General features: G+C 43.1%; 1 protein-coding gene across 1 annotated transcript in view; it reads left to right on the top strand.

The window, feature by feature from the left end:
- The window catches only part of PRDM1 (PR domain 1), a 22,492-nt gene that overhangs the window by 2,257 nt on the left and 3,005 nt on the right, over positions 1-17,230 (top strand). The window contains exons 3-6 of the mRNA XM_015572721.1: positions 6,500-6,619; positions 10,122-10,374; positions 15,215-16,326; positions 16,756-16,932. Of these exons, the coding sequence (XP_015428207.1) occupies positions 6,500-6,619; positions 10,122-10,374; positions 15,215-16,326; positions 16,756-16,932 (1,662 nt within the window). The remainder of the gene's footprint in view (positions 1-6,499; positions 6,620-10,121; positions 10,375-15,214; positions 16,327-16,755; positions 16,933-17,230) is intronic.

The following is a 17,230-nucleotide window of genomic DNA, read 5'->3' as shown; positions in this document are numbered from 1 at the left end:
GCTCACTTCCTCCAGCCCTCCACTGTTCCATACTAATTAGTAAACAGTTAAACCTTTTGGCAACTTGACATGTCTTGGCAAAGCTCAGCTGCAGCGTGGGGTTTGTCAGGGAGCTGCCGGCCACTCTGGGCCCAACGGGCCCCGGGCCCCCAAGGTGCACAACAGCTTTTGAGGGAGAAAACTTTTTCTAAGAAAAAAACTTGGCCGTGTTTCTTTTGTCTCCTTTGGATCATTAGATGGCTTTATTCTTTTTAACGAGCCAGCTTTATTGGCTGGGTTTCTAAAATTATTCTCAAAACCAGGAGGTGTTTATGAACTGGAGTGATGGCATAAACCGGGATGAGGGTCATGTAAAAGTGTCCTCTGTGCGGATGACCTCAGCGCTCACCACTGTGGCTCCGAGGCGGCCCTTGGCTCCAGCTGCCTCGACCCGCCAGGCCGATTCCTTACTGGCTTCTGAAGTGGGTACACTCTTTGTTGTTTCAAAGGGGCTGAAAACCCCAACTTGGAATGAGCAAAGGATTTGTGGGTACCCTTTTATATAACGATTACAGCGAGGCGTGATGTGTAGCTGTGAATTAACTTGCAGAACCACCTCTTGTTTTGAGCGTTGGGCTAGCGCAGTTGCTCTCACTACTGGGCTGAGTGGAAGGAATCGACAGCTCAACAGACTTCCCACCACCAGCATGACCTCAAGCCACTGTTAGTTCTGTGATGGCCTCCACAGAGCAGTGAAAAGGGGATCCTTTGCTGTAGGAATCCGCAGTTCAGTACTGGGACTCTTCATGGTAGCCATGGCCGGTCGCTCTCTTCCTTCCCTAAGGAACAGCAGTGGAAGGATCCAGGGAGCCAGTTTGGGAAATACTTTGTCTCTTTCCTGTTTGTGCCCGAGTTCCCTGTTTTTGGTGAGGGGGAGACACAGCTGTCTGAAATTAAATAGAGCAACTCTGCTTTTTGAGTTTCATCATAAAGCAAGCTTTTTCTTTTCCCTACTGGGAGAGCAGAGGCCGGTTTTATAAAAAAACAAAATTTAAATGGTAGCAGTACGTGAACATTCCTAAAAATGTAACCCCAGAGATCTGCCTTAATTATACCTCTTTCTACAGGAAACACTGTTCTCAATAGAAAGTCTCTTACTATGTGGCCCCGGGAATCAATGTAGGACTTGTTTGGGTATTTAAGGTTTGGCTGTGGCTTTAAAAGCGGCAATGTGTTCCCCCCCCCCCCCTTTCCCCCCCCCCCCCCGCCGCCCCCCCATATCATATTTGACCAAATGTTGGTCTGTTCCCAGGTTCATTTGTGCTGTATTGCCCTGTCCACCCATTGGGACTGAAAGAAATTTCTATTCTGTGGGTGATCTTTGCCGTTTAATTCTACAGTGTTCTTATCCTCAGTTCAGTGCTCAGCTGCAGTTTTTCATTTTCCATCATTTGACTTAAAATCATAGCTACATTTAGTAATGCCCTTCGACCATGTAGTCCAAGGTTCGAAAAGATAGCCACTTACCCAAAGTGGATAGTTAGAGCCAGAGCCGAGACTTGGAGAGAGCAAAGTTCTGACTTCCCCAGCCAGTGCTCTAGTGCTCTTTGATTATGCTACACTGGCCCCTCTTGGTGTCACTGTGGCTTTATTTTTAGTCGAACATATTTCAGACCAATCTTTTATTCAGCTGGTTTGGCTCTTTTTCTTTTCTCCTGAACATTTAACTCCCTACTTCAGTATGTTCACACCAAAAAAAAAAAAAAAAACAGAAAAAGGGAAAATGCTGTGCCTGTATTCCTAAAGAGGGTCCTTCAACACTAACCTAATAAGAGATCAGGACTCTCTTATTCTTTTTCCCGTATTTTATGTAACTGAAACACTTGATTAAAATTGTACATCTTCAGTTCCTAATCTTAAAAGCAACCAGGAAACCAACTTAAATGCAATACTGTCTGAAGCTCACTCTGGAATTTGTACCTGTTTTTCTGTTTCTCCCTTTTTGAACTTTGGGGAAGGACAGCTCCCTTAAGGTGGTGAAGGAGGACTGTTGGATTGGGCCATTGAGGACGTGCTTGCTGCAAACCAGCTCTCAAACAGACCTTTAGGACCGATGAACTGTTTACACTGTCATTATTCAGTTAGTCCTTCAGTCCCACAAGCTGTGGAAATAGGCAAAAAAAAAGCGCGCCTTTCTACATGTAGTTTTTATCTGACTGATTTTACTGATTTAACTTGCCCTTCTTTAAATGTTTTCATTTAAGTAGCAGAAGATACCACATTATGTACTGTTGTGCTGACATACTTGGGGATTTTTTTTTAGCAAGACCATTTTTCATTATGAATTTGTGCTATGTGTCAGCACCTTTTTTTTTCTTTTGGTTTAAAAACAAAACATACAAACCATGTTTCTGATCTTGACCCTCATTTTTAGAGTTGGTTTAGAATCATTTTGTATCTTTAATGAGGCTGTTCTTACTTCCTATTTCCAGAACTCAAACCAAATATAGACATAGTATTCAAAACTGTTTAAACTTTTTTAACTGATGGGTTATTCTTTTAGGGGGATTTTCCCCTTGTCCTCCTGAAATAATTTTCTATGAATATTTGAATACAGAAAGGTCCATTTAAACGTTTATATTTTAGAAGTGGTAGCCTGTGCTGAAATCGTTCGTGTTCTAGGAGCGCTGTGGCTCAGTGTGACCTCCCAGAGCCATGTGGTGACAAACATCCCTGTGGATGATGGGGACTCCCTCAGTGTCCACTTGGCTTGAAGTCCTTTATTCACTCAGGCTATCTGTAAAGAGTGTCTTGCCATAATGTGCAATTCTCTTTTCTTCCTGCTGCCTTTTATTTGGGAGACATGTACTGAGGCATTACAACCTTTCCTTTAATACAAAGATAATTAAGGAGGAAACCTTCTAAAAACATCTCCATTCGCTCCACCCCTTTTTTAAAAAAATGAGGTGCATTACCAGCTGAAGTCGTGGTCCACAACAGTTCTAGTCATCTCATTGCAGATAATCCTTATAATTGTAATCGAATGAGGCATTTTATGGGGGTGGGGGTGAGGAAGGGGAGAGATAACTAGTAATTAAAATGATCTTAATGGCATCTGGGCTGAGGATGCTCACAGCACATTTAGACCTGAATGCTGTTTCTGGTTAAAACCCACTACTGTGTGTGTGTGTGTGTGTATACACTCCCTAAAGGAGGAATTGCTTTAAACAACAAACAAAAAACTTACATTCTCCTTGCTATCAGATTTTTATTTCTCCCCCACCCCCACCTCATCCATCCTAAGTTGTGAAATCTTCATTTTGTCTAGTAGTCACCGACCTGAGTGTTCTGTGACTGGGGCCACTGACAGAGATGGGTCTGCTCATGTGGCAGAGGGGTCGGCTCCTCACATAACCCATGACATTGAAGAGCTTCTGGGGGCAAGAAGTGTTGAGGCCAGCATGGCCTCGCTGATAGGTTTATGGAAGGTGAACAGCAGCCTGTCCCCAGCAGAAATTCTTTAGGACCCTGGTCAGTTCCAGTGACGCTTCCTTCCTGATCCGAGGTGAACACATTCTTAGTCTTCTTAGCACTGCAAGGGTTAGTTAGGGCACACACCAGGCTCCTCTGTGTCTTGTGCCTGCTCCAAGGATGGAATGTTGTTGGCTAAGCTTCACGTCTGGCTGCATCTTTCCAGGGCGGGAGGCAGACTGTGACCTAGTCTTCCACTTCCCATTTAAGAAAAACCCTCAGTTCCTATTCCCATTCCTAGTTACCTGGCTGAGTACTGTAATCTTGGAGTTGCAGCTGTTATGTCCTCTTTGAATAATGTCTCAGACATGGATTTGAAGGTTTTTATTGTGTATTAGAGTATTGGACTGAGCACGGATATAGATGGCATATTAGCTACACAATTCCTTCCCACCTAAAAATTCTGTGATCTTGTGTCTCTATTGATCAACATACATGAGCTTATTTGTATCCTACAGTTTTGTGTGTTATACGCAATTAAAATATTAAGACTCTGCCCCACTTGTAAAGTTAATCTAATATCGAGGTTCTTTTGTTTGTTTGGGGCTTAGGGATTTCCATAGATCTCTCTTCCACCACACACCTTCCTCTGTCCAGTTGTTCTCCTGTCTTGCCTGCTGTATGGCATTTGTAAGGTTACAGATGGGAAGAGTTACCTCTAATAGTGCCTTATAGCTTCCCCAGTGATTCGCCCATATTGCTCAAATAGGTATTGGGTGGCTTGTATCTGCCTTAGATTTCTAGGTGGCCTTTGTCCATAAGAACATGATGTGTTTTCTTAATGTGAGATTGGTATCTGAAAACCAAGAGGCCCGGGGTTAAAAAGAATGGCAATTCGGAAGAAAAGCCCTGACCTCAATGCAAGGCTCCTTGTTGGTAATCAAGCTCTGACTCCTAAGACACTGTCTGCCAGAGACTATAATTTAAAACAAAGTTGATGAACCAGTTGAGTACCTTTCTTAAAATTACTGCTTTAAAGTGGATATGTTGAAAATATCAACTGCTAATTATTGGCTCACCAACAAATGACATTATTTGTTTTTCCTGTTTGTCATTTTAATATTATGGAACAATCACTCAAACATGAATGCCAAATGGTTTGCGTGTCATAGAAATCAATTCCATGAATTTTTCTAATTAATTAGGTTCTATGATGTATTATAAACCATGAGCCTCTGAATAAGTAAGTCCACTTAAGCTTTAGTATATGTTTTTATCTTAAGACTGTTCTGAGGTACTCCTGTCTCCAGTAGTTGTACTGCCAACAAATACCAATAATGACGAACTGTGATTGAAAGGGCAGATGGATGTAAATGAAGGCAGAGGAAGAGGATGAAATGAACATCTGCTTTTTTCACCTGTCTGCCAGAAATTCATAAATGACCAAAAATAACATTCGAGCTGACCAACCTTGTTTCAACTTGTGTTAGGGGTAGAAAATTTTTTTCTGTCTTTCCAGTCTATGTATGTTCCATTGGCTTATATATTGAATAATAAAAATATTAAAAATAATAAATAAAATTCAAATAAATTTAAAAATTATTGGCTGATAAGAAATGTATATAAAAAGAAGTGTGCCTACTCTATATGCATTTAAACAGAGGTTTGAACTCTTAATGCAATTTAATGAAGTGTCAGTGCATATCATAACCAAAATCTTAGATTTCTTTGTGAACATTTATTGATTTACATATTCCAGCCTCCATTTCAGTTACACAATTAAGCAGGAACCGCCAGGGATAATAAAAACTAGAAACAAATATTGTCTTTTACCTCCCATCTTGGTCCATTTCAGTATGGCATTTAGTAACTAAGTTGTAGGCTTTTTTTGGATGTGAAGAAAATAAAAATGGGAAAGTGAGTGTATAAAAACCAAAACAAAACTATAATTGCAAAATGTTATTATAAAGAACTATTTACAGAGGAGTTTTGTCAATAGTGATGAATTGCTTCCTGATTCGTGGTTGGTGACTTTTTTTTCACCCCCTTAAAAAAATTTACGATCAAGGAGGAACTGGCATAGTTAACATGTTTCTTTAGTAAAACCCTACAAAGTCAGAATGTGTGATACATGCCGTCTGAGAAGGTCACTTCCTCTGATCTTAGAACCCGGGCTCTCAGAACCCACAACCCTCCTCAGTATAAATTTCATTTCAAAGGAGGACTCTGACCACTGTTGAGTAGAAGATGCTAGAAAAAAACAAAAGTTACTTTGAAAGATCTTTCTTATAAAGAGAACTTACAAGCTATGACGGAAAAAAATAAAAAAGCAACACCCTCATCTGGGTTGAAAAAAAAATAGAATGTGTTTGGTTTCTGGTTCCTCAGGCCTTTGTGGAACAACCAGAGAGCATTTTTTTGGTTTCTGAGGTTAAAACTACTTTATTCCCCTCAAGCACACTGTGTTTATGGTTTGAAGGAGAGGAGAAATAAGAAACTAGGAGCGGGCTGAATTGGTCTAACCTTGACCATCTAATTCTGTGTTCTAAAGCAGAATGGCTACCTCTCTGTTCTTCTAATATAAAAAATAAAAGACCCTCAGTCACTGGAGAATAAGTGGTTCTCCACCTTCCTAATGCCACGACCCTTTAATACAGTTCCTCATGTTGTGATGACCCCAACCATAGAATTATTTTCGTTGCTACTTCATAACTAATTTTGCTACTGTTATGAATCGTCATGTAAGTATCTGATATGCAGGATATATGTTCATTGTTCGCGACCCACAGGTTGAGAACTGCTGCGACTATTTTAATGCTTGGTTGAATATTTGTTTATGATCTGGGAGTTTAAAAATGGTCGTCCCCCCCCACCCAGCCCTCCAAAAAAATGGTCTTCCCGTAAGGTGAAGCACATTATTAATTATATAGGCACCATATCATAATTTGTCGTTGTTGGTTGCATTACCACTTGACATCTCATAAAAATAAAAAGATTGATTAATATATTGCAGTCAAAGTAATTATTTCATATGCTTTACCTCCTTTAGGTTATTGGAGTAGTAAGTAAAGAATATATACCAAAGGGAACAAGATTTGGACCTCTAATAGGTGAAATCTACACCAACGATACAGTTCCCAAGAATGCCAACAGGAAATATTTTTGGCGGGTAAGTATGGAAAATTTTTCCAGATTCATTAAGAAAAAGTAGAGCTAGAATTGCTGGGTCACTTCCTTTTTCAACTTGTACTGGGCCTCACCACAAGTATTCAGGTCCCCATGGGGACATAGTGAATCCTAAGCAAGGGTGATGAAACTGGCTAAACGTTTGGCCCTAGAAACACAACAGTTATAGGTGATTAGGATGGAGCTATGGACTATATGTGAATCTTAATTTTTGCAATTCATTGAGCTATGTGAAGAAAGGAAACAGTTTGTTACTTGCTTTAAGGGTAGGCTCATTTGCATTTCTCTGCAAGGAAGTAGTAATGAGTCACCAAGTCTTAGATTTCACCTCTTCTAGATTTCTTGCTGAGTTAACTTTAATTGAGTGGAAGAATAATTATAAATGAATAATCTTGAAAAAAATGCCATTCAGGAATGCTAGTCATAGAAGAAAGCACTAGGGGAATGGAGATGGACCTCAGGACTAGTCCTGTTTAAATTCATCTGCACCAGCCTGGCCGTCATGGCTCAGTGGTTGAGTGTTGACCTATGACCAAGGAGGTCATGGTTCGATTCCCGGTCAGGGCACATGCCCGGATTGTGGGCTTGATCCTCAGTGGGGAGTGTGCAGGAGGCAGTCAATCAATGATTCTCTCTCATCATTGGTGTTTCTATCTCACTCTCTCTCTCCCTGTCCTCTCTCTGAAATTAACAAGAACACATTAAATTTGTCTGCATCATAAAACTATTGGATTTGCCAGTAGGTAGATTACGTCCATAGCTTTGGGGAAATGCTTATAATCATGCAAGATGATAAACTTTCTTAAAACATCCAGTCCGAAAGTCTAGCCAATACAATTTCCTTTGGAATATCAGGGTTAGAAAGGACCTCAGAGGTGGACTAATTAGATGAAATCCTTGAGTAAAAGACTCTGAATTAGGAGTGAACAAGAAAAAATTGGGCTGCTTTTCATCTTCCCATAGCTTTCTGCAGGATATTTCATTTCCTCAATTAGAAAATAAAGATATTCTTACAAAATTTAAAAGCAAATTTTTATACATACTTGCATAAGAAGCACACAACAATTGGGGAATCATTGTTTGAATTATTTTCAGAAACAGTTGCATGGTAACAATAAAAATTGGGTTACACTTAGTTTGACCAGTATTTATCTAGAACACTTCTACCTTTTAGACAAGTATCTTGATAAAACACTTCATTCAGAAGCTGTTCCTAACAAACAAGACTTTTTTCAAAAGCCTGGAAGTTTTGTGTTTTTAGAAATCTAGTATTCTATTTTCCAAGCAGATGAGAGCTCTGAGAGTTGTGTGCTCACAATTTTTATTTAATAACTTTCTCATGCTTAAAATACATGAGTTACAATGGGAAAAATCTTAGTGCATTTTTGCCTTTATTGCCAATAAAATCTTTTCAGAAGTGAAACATAGAGGTGTATAATTCTGCATTCGGTGGTCTGAATGAAGAGAAGCTAGCATAAGTCTCATTAATGCCTGGTCATTTTGACAAAAGCAAGAAACACCTAAGAACCTCCTCTCACTCTCCCAGTTCCCTGGCTCATTCACGATTCACTCTAACTAAAATGCTGTCCTTGGGGGGATTTGTTTGAATCAGTCTTTCACATACAAAGGATGTTGTAGGAGATGACTTCCCACATGTTGTTAAAAGCATCCTGATTTTGCTGGCAGGAATATGGACATCTGTTTGAGGAAAGAAAAAAAGTTTCATGCAAATGACACAGTCAAAGAGAAGAGAAGGGATGTGCAAGTTGAGAAACCAGTGACATTTCTTGTAACTGTACTATGAGTCAGCACTTTTTAATCTTCTTGATAATGTATGGAAATGTAGTGAGGCGACAGGGAGCAGTGTTCACTTGACGTATGTGTATTTTCGCGTGTGTGTGTTTGTGCGTGACTTCATGGCATCAATAATTCTTTTTTGAATGAGGACACAGTAAATTGTAATCTGTGGAAGGCTGACTGGAATCAACATACCCGTAGCTTTAGAAAGCAGTTTCCGCCCAACGAAGAGTGCAAGAGCGATGGAACCCCATGTTCCTGGAAGTTTGCACATCAGAGTAAACAAACTTGAAAACCCCTCTTGATAGCAGAATTCACCCAGCCTTGTTCCATTTTCTCTTAACAACACACACCGCAAACGCTCTCACAAGCTGCTTTGATGAAGCCACATGTATTTCCCCCTTCACAATTTACAGGAAGTTACTCTTAAAAGAAAGTGATTCTGGTGTTTACTGCCCGTGTTAAAGGGACAGAGTTCCTTTTTATCTCTGATAACGTTTGAGCGAAATATAGAATCAATTTACAGACTCACATAGTATGTGACTGAGAACAAAGCAGTAACCTGCTCTCCGGTCCGAGCCGTGGCCCACTGCTTGGAGACTACAAGTTGCAGATGACCAGGTATTGATTGTAGCTGTGTAAGGAAATGTCTTAGGTCTGAAAAAAAGGTGTGGTACAGGTTAAAAAGAGGGAGAGAGAGCAGCTTTCTGTGGAAGGGTAAGGAGTTTCATGATGGAGCAGTTTCAGTAAGGATGTATATTTTGATTTTCCCTGTTCTTACCTCTGCCTTTTCCCCCCGAGTGGCCTGTGTGCATCTGTCAAACAGAAGTAGTGTTACTACGAGGCAGATTTTGAAATCTGCTTTATGCGTTGCCTTTAAAGAACAACATGGTGTCTTCCTGTTCTTTTCCCAAAAGCACATGCCTATGGCTCTGTGAGTGGCGTTTCAGCCAACCTCCTCACAGATAAGAGGGTTCCCTCTCCCCTCCTTTGGCAAGACTGAACATGTTTATCAAGAGGAAAAGTGACTCCTTGGGAGACTGTCAGATTCTGGCTCCTGTCCCAGCCTTCACTTTGTTATGCCAGGTGAAGTTCACCTTTGCCCCACCCAGTGCTTCCACAAAAAGGCAAGGTTCCAAGTATTTATATGAACAAGTGTTACTTCTGGACTCCGAGGCTTGGGGGTGGAGGATGTTTGCATAGTTTAAGCCTTGGGCGGGGGTGTAGGAAATGGCAAGTACAGAGGCCATAGAAAAAGTGGAGAGACTCGGTTTGACATACTCAGTCGGCTTGTCTTCTACGCAGTGACTCAAAGCATTAAAAGTCAGCATAATCGGAACTCCAGTTTATAGCATCACCCATTTGTCATTCGCTGCTGTGGCAAAAGTAGGACTCGGCTGTTTTCATTCGTCTGAGGCAGCTCCTTAAATGTTGGGTTTCACCCTTTTGTTATTTTCCCCCCATACGTGAGAAGACGATAAAACCGAGATGGAAAAGGTAACTGACAATGTGCCTTACCTGCTTCTGCCCTTATTTCTGCTGATTCAAGACTACTCAGGCCAAACTGATTTGCTTCTTTTTCTAGCTAGGTGATAGGGGACCAGAAGTCACACCTGTGCTTGCTGTGTTGATTCTTAAGAGGTGCCGGGGGCTGACTCTCCAACCCGTCTGTCTTCTCTTTTGGACAGATCTATTCCAGAGGGGAGCTTCACCACTTCATCGATGGCTTCAACGAGGAGAAAAGCAACTGGATGCGCTACGTGAATCCGGCGCACTCCGCCCAAGAGCAAAACCTGGCTGCGTGCCAGAATGGGATGAACGTCTACTTCTACACCATTAAACCCATTCCTGCCAACCAGGAGCTGCTTGTGTGGTATTGTCGGGACTTCGCAGAAAGGCTGCATTACCCTTATCCTGGAGAGCTGACAATGATGAATCTCAGTAAGTGGATTACAGAACAAAAAAAATGTTAAATGCCAGTCATGTCAGTCCTGCCCCTCTGAGCTAATAACATGTTGTTTAATTATATGGCTTCATCGGTTGGGCCAAGTAGGTGGCTTACACCAGGCCCTCCGAAGGAGGGGAGGGATGAATTTTAGTGCCTATTTCCTATTATAAAACTTGATCATTTAAAAAAATATTAAGAGCTACTTTGAGTGTTTAATTCAGAAAGTCACAAGAAGAAATATATGTCCAATTCTAATCTATCCGAAAGGGGGCAGGGAGGAGTAAGATAGAGATTGGTTCTGACAGGCTGACTTGGCAGGGAAAAGGCACCCTCCCCCCCTCCCCTTGTTTGTGGTAATTTGTCAGTGCTTAAAATATGCATTGAAATCTTGTAGAGATGCCCATTTGGTTATTAAGTTATGGTCTGATGTGGAACATAAGAGATTGCTTCTAGAAAAATTCGCAGCTGTAATTTTTCAAATATTATTCTAAATGAATAACAGATTTTACATTTTAGCTTCCTTTTATCTGATCACCTGATCAGTATTAAAGTAGCCACTTATCACTTTATCATAACAAATTCTCAATTCCTTAGATTTATAAGCCTTTACTTTTTTATTTGGTGAAAGTTGCTGTCCTTCCCTCTCTGCAAAGGTCTACCTCATTTTAGTCCTTCTCAGGTGACCTCTATGAATGATTTAAGAATTACCATAACATTCCAACCTGTTGTAACTATGCTTGTGTGTTCTCAGTTACACTGCCACATAATAAAGCAGTTTCTTAAATTAAGTTTAAATTTTTAAAGTAAAATTTTAGACCTTTTGGTTTAAAAGTTTTAACATCTAAATGCTGAAATTTTTGTAACTTGACATCATTTCAAACTTAAGGGGTAGTTGCAAGAATAGAACAAAGAATTCCCAGATACACTTCACCCAGTTTCATCAATCATTGATATGGTTTCCCTTTTGCTTTATATGAAGGCTAAATTGTTTTAGTTCACACTTTCATCTTTGAGACTTTTGGAATAATATTAATATTCGCATAAATTAGATTTTTTTACTTCAGTTCTAGGACCAACTTATCTTAGTCAGGTATAATCCAACTCTGTAGCTATTTAGTGCTCATCCACAAGTCTACTTCATCTCCTTATGATCTCAAGACTATTTATAGTTTGCTGAAAAAACGGGGAATATAAAAGATTATGGATCTCCTCCCCACAGGCTTGTGTCTGTGGCCCATTGATACACACGTGCCCACGCACACACACAATGCACCTGGAGCTTCATGAAGAAGCCTTAGAATGTTTGGCTTCCAACATGAGCATGATGGGTACAATCAGGTCCTAGGCGAAGGTGGCCATTCTTTTCCCTCATTTCTCTTCACTGCTCCCAAGAATCGCTGTCCTGTCCCAGAGCCAAGCATCTAAGGAGATACTCAGCTTTTTCACCCTCTGTATGTGCCAGGCCTCGTACCCAGGGCCTGGCGGGAAAAGACAGCGTATGTTCCAGTAGGGCGTTTCATGGAAGAGAGGCAGTCTCCTCCTAACTTTCTCAGCACAGCAAGTCACTTCTTCTTGGGGGTCTCCTTACAGTCCTTGGGCTAAATTATTCATGGGTTCAGGGAAATACTTTGTTTTCTTCTATTTAAACAGAGACTCCATTTGAGGTGATGCATCCCAGTGTTTTTGTACCAACCAGTGATTTTGCATACCTCCCTCACTCTCTGCCAATCAAAGAAAGGTTTTTAAAATCTTGCATTTTTATCCCCCAATGAAAAGTTTTGCACAGTATTTTAAGACTCGGGCATACCCGTTGTGTTCAGAAGCAACATTCTTGTGTACTGTGAAACGACACCTTTCTTCCCTCAGATATCCCTTATGTTTATGCAGAATTTTTTCCTAAATGATGGTCTAACATTCCCAAGTTCCCTTTTATTGTCCAGTATTCATAGTAGAGAATGAGAGGTAACAATACTAGTCACATTAAGCCAAGTGACTCCTACTGCCGATTGTGAAACCAGTTGTCTTAGGCGTGGTAACTGATGATTGAGACTCTGATCAGGAAAATTTCCACTATTTCATCAGGCCTAACAGGTAGATTGTGTCTGCAAGTGAGTTGTGTTGGGTTTCCATGCATCAAGCATAAAAAAGGCCCATGCCAGAATCCCCATGAGGGCTGTAAGTGGCAGTGATGGCTCAACTGGTAGAATGTTGAGAAGAGATTTGATGCAAACTGAGGTCAAGAAAAATAAGTATTCAGAAATCACAAATTGGCATTTAAAAAAAAAACAACAAACAAAATAAAAGGAGTTGGAACTATTAAGTTTAACTCCTACCCCTCCCAAGTTTTTTTGGTATTTTTTTCTATCTATCTTACTAACCCATCTAGAAAACAGTTGACCAAATTATAGACTTCTAAATGTTCATCTGCTTTCTCAGTTTCAGTTGAAAACAGACTTTGTTTTGCCTATTGCAGAACTTCTAGGTTCTTTCTTATAGTCTTGGGGGTTCTTATTATAGATCGAAAATGTGAGTCGGCATAATTAAGCCATTCAGAGCCTTCAGAAGCAGTTCACTCTTGAAATGACTCTGTACGCCTACAGCCATGTAAGATTTAAGAACAAAAACAGATCTTGATTTTCCTTTTCATGTTAACTCAAGCTGCTGCTGAGTGGCAGATTCAGAAATGACACCAGCTCCCCTGATTACTCAGCTGCCAAGGATGATTTTAAAAATGTGCCTTCTGTGGATGGCATGATGTCCACCTCACAGCTCCTCAGGAGGGGCGACCCTGCCCTCTGGATATTGTTTTGGAATAAGACATAAATTTGTTTTTAGAAAGGCATGTGAGATAGCAAACATTTATTGCGGATTTACTATATGCCGGACACTGTGTTAAATATTTTACCTAGAAAATGATGAATTACAACTTTCTTGTTTGTTGGCCAAATCATTAGCTTCTTTCAATTCAATAAATGAATTGTTGAAGTGCTTAGTAAGAACACCTAACTAAATAGGAAGAACAAGGCTTATGGTTGGACTAAACGCTTTGCTTTCGCTTTAATTTATTGAATTTTAGAATTGAGGGAGTATTAAAGCCGCCGGAAAAAGGAAGAGACTTAGATGTAATTTGCCATGTAAAAATGGCAGAAAATGATGATGGTGAAGTGTCTGTATTTCATTTTATTCGGATGGCGTTTTTTGTTAACGTGGGCCTATGGGGATGCCTCTGAGTCGCTCTTTCTCAGCCTGCCTAACATTCCTTCCTGTGGCTGAGAGATAGATGTCTCACCTATCAGTTTTCCAACTCCATTGTCTATCTTCCTTTACCATTTAGGCTTTAAAAAACAAAAGTGACAATTTGAACTTCCTGCCTGCTGGGCCTCACTGAAAGATCGATATTGGCCTGATAAAGGGATATTTATTTTGGTTTAGTGGCTTCAGAAATCCCTCTCCCTCAACAAGCTTTCCATCACTGCCCCCATCAGCATCTTCCCCGATAGTGCCTTGGCTGTGTTTACTCTGGGGCCGCTGGCTCACCCGGAGTCACTGATAACAGCCAGCCGCAGATAACATTCTCCGAGGGGCTCTCACGCGGGAATCGAATCCCTCCAGCCTGTCAACCTAGAGAATGGATTTGAAGAGCTCAGAATCTGGAGTTCCACAGAGCTCATTTCTAGACCTATCGGATGTCAAGCCTGGAGTTCCTTCTCAGTTAAATCAAACAGGGACCCTTTTTTTTAAAAAAGATGATGAATGATACTTTACGGAGGCCTCAGCCTGATCCCCACCAGCTCTCCCGCCTCTCGTGGCTGATGCCTTCAGTCTGCTGCCACTGCTGCGGCAGGTGTTCACACTGGAGTGGCTGCCCTCCAAGAACCTGAACTCCAGCTCAGCAGCCTATGTTTTACTTTTGCTTTCCAAGGCAGGCTGAGCAGGGAATTTTTGGTTTCCCTGCTCCGACCGGTGCTTTCCTGAAGGCACCGTCTGTGCTGTGTGTTTGGAGGCAGGGCTGGCAAGGGCCTGGGGAGTCTGGAAGTGTCCTCCTCGTGGCTGCTGTCCCTAAATAGTATATTTACCGAGTCACAGTGTGCCGGCTTTGGGAATAGATGCTTTCATCTTGGCTGCCTGTTTTCTTTGGTGCTCTAAGTAATTGGACTGGCTCGGGAAGTGCCTGTTGTGGTTTGGCAGAGGACGGTGTCATGCCTTGTGATTCCAGGGGACAGCGTGGCTGGGAGCCTGGGTAGACCAGACAGAGCCGTGGTGAAATTCTTGTGTTGTCAGCAAATCGAGGGGAAGGGGTGGCATCTGTGTTTCTAATCTGTCTATTTGGCACAGACAGTTTTGAACAGGGTTTTATCAAATTCGTATTAAATGAGAACGAAGGTGAAAATTGATGACTGCTTATTACTTGAAATGAGTCTTAATCTTTCACATCTAGTTCGCAGGGTGTGCTGACTTTCTCAGAATGGCATTTATTAACCTACGACATCCCCCACCCCAGTATTTTTCCACCCCATTTTAATGGGAGCGCTCCTGTTCTAGCCTGCACAGCACTTTTCCATCATAAGGGGGTGTTTTTTGTCAGTGGAAACAAAGTAACCTAACGGGCGCTGTTCGCTCCAGCGACCGATGCTGCCAGTGCCCCACGGTGCTGAGAAGGAAATGGAGCGGCTGCGAGGGGCCGGGCCCTCTAGAATGAGAGGCACCGAGAAACCAGGTGTCTCGCGCGTGGCCAGCTGGTGCTCAGGTTTTCTCGCGGAGAGAGCCACCTGGGCAATTTCACTTCAGTTCTCTGTACCCCTCTGAGTAATCGTCCCTTCTTCTCTGTTTCAGCACAAGCACAGAGCCATCCAAAGCAGCAGAGCACTGAGAAAAATGACCTTTGCCCAAGGAACGCCCCAAAGAGAGAGTACAGTGTGAAAGAAATCCTAAAATTGGACTCCAGCCCCTCCAAAAAAAAGGACTTCTACCGTTCGAACATTTCACCCCTCACTTCAGAAAAGGACACGGACGACTTCAGGAAGAACGGGAGCCCCGAAATGCCCTTCTACCCCCGGGTCGTGTACCCGATCCGGGCCCCTCTCCCGGAAGACTTTTTGAAAGCTTCCCTGGCCTATGGGATGGAGAGGCCAACGTACATCCCTCACTCCCCCATCCCGTCCTCCACGACGCCCAGTCCCTCAGCAAGAAGCAGCCCCGACCAAAGCCTCAAAAGCTCCAGTCCTCACAGCAGCCCAGGGAACACCGTGTCGCCTCTGGCTCCGGGGCCTCAAGATCACCGGGACTCCTACTCCTACTTGAAGGCGCCCTACAGCTCTGAAGGTCTGGGTGCTTACCCTGGATACGCGCCTCCCCACCACCTCCCACCAGCCTTCATCCCCTCCTACAACGCCCACTACCCCCGGTTCCTCTTGCCCCCCTACGGCATGAATTGTAACGGCCTGAGCACCATGGGCAGCATCAATGGCATCAGCAACTTCGGCCTCTTCCCCAGGCTGTACCCCGTCTACAGTAACCTCCTCGGTGGGGGCAGCCTGCCTCACCCCATGCTCAACCCGCCCACTCTGCCCAGCTCGCTGCCCTCGGAAGGAGCTCGGAGGTTGCTGCAGCCGGAACATCCCGGAGAGGTGCTGGTCCCAACGCCCCGCAGTGCCTTCTCCCTCACCGGGGCCGCCGCCAGCATGAAGGACAAGGTGTGCAGCCCCACCAGTGGGTCGCCCACTGCGGGCACAGCTGCCACGGCGGAACACGTGGTGCAGCCCAAAGCTACCTCAGCAGCGATGGCAGCAGCCCCCAGCAGTGATGAGGCCATGAATCTCATAAAAAATAAAAGGAACATGACTGGCTACAAGACACTCCCCTATCCCCTCAAGAAGCAGAATGGCAAGATTAAGTATGAATGCAATGTCTGCTCCAAGACTTTTGGCCAGCTCTCAAACCTGAAGGTAGGCCTCCCAGCAGAGCAGTCTGCCTGTCTGCTAGTGTCTGTACCTGTGTTAGGCATGTTTGTATTTAGCTCGCTTTCCACAGCTTATCAATTTCATTTTCAATAGCGTGAGATCCGGGTTGGGAATCGTTGATGTGGGTTTGACTTTGCTTTTGGCGCTTCTGGCTCTGTGTGGCTTTGGACAGTGACTTCCCCTCTCCTGAGTTTCCTCTGAATGACGAAAACACGGGGTTTGCGCTAGAAGATCAGCTGAAAGTCCCTGCTGGCCTGTAGCTTCTGTTCCTTTAGCACAAACAAAACAAAGCCTCGGGCTTTATCTGTTCTGTATAAGACTTTATCGCGATGCTTTTCTGAAGATCTCTGCATCCTATATGCCGGGTCCTCCGGGCCACCGAGAGCCGAGCTAACACATGTGGCTTCTTCCCAGGTCCACCTCCGAGTGCACAGTGGAGAACGGCCTTTCAAATGTCAGACTTGCAACAAAGGCTTTACTCAGCTCGCCCACCTGCAGAAACACTACCTGGTCCACACGGGAGAAAAGCCACATGAATGCCAGGTGGGCAGTCTTTGGGGGGTAGCACTTTTGACCTTTGTAGGAAATATCTGAGGAGTTGCCCTCCCCAGGCCATGCAGCCCATAGATTAGCCAACACAAGAACTCGGCCTTGGCACGGGCTGGCAGCCCTGGTGCAAGGTAGATGATGACACAGCCAGTTCCCAGTGGGTGGAAAATGGTAGGGGAAATAAACACCACCTTGTGTGCAGTGTGGCCACATTGCCCTGTTTGCTTAATGCCACACCATCAGTGCCACAGGGTGGCTTCTCCCCTCCCGGGCTGCTGGGCATCATCTGTAAGCTGGCCCCTCCTGCTGGCAACTCTTAATCTTTTCTGGTCTTCCCCTC

This window comes from Myotis davidii, unplaced genomic scaffold (assembly GCF_000327345.1).
Source record: "Myotis davidii unplaced genomic scaffold, ASM32734v1 scaffold68, whole genome shotgun sequence".
Lineage (NCBI taxonomy): Eukaryota > Metazoa > Chordata > Mammalia > Chiroptera > Vespertilionidae > Myotis > Myotis davidii.
The sequence above is the reverse complement of the archived record's forward strand: the minus strand, read 5'-3'. Positions and strand labels throughout refer to the sequence as shown.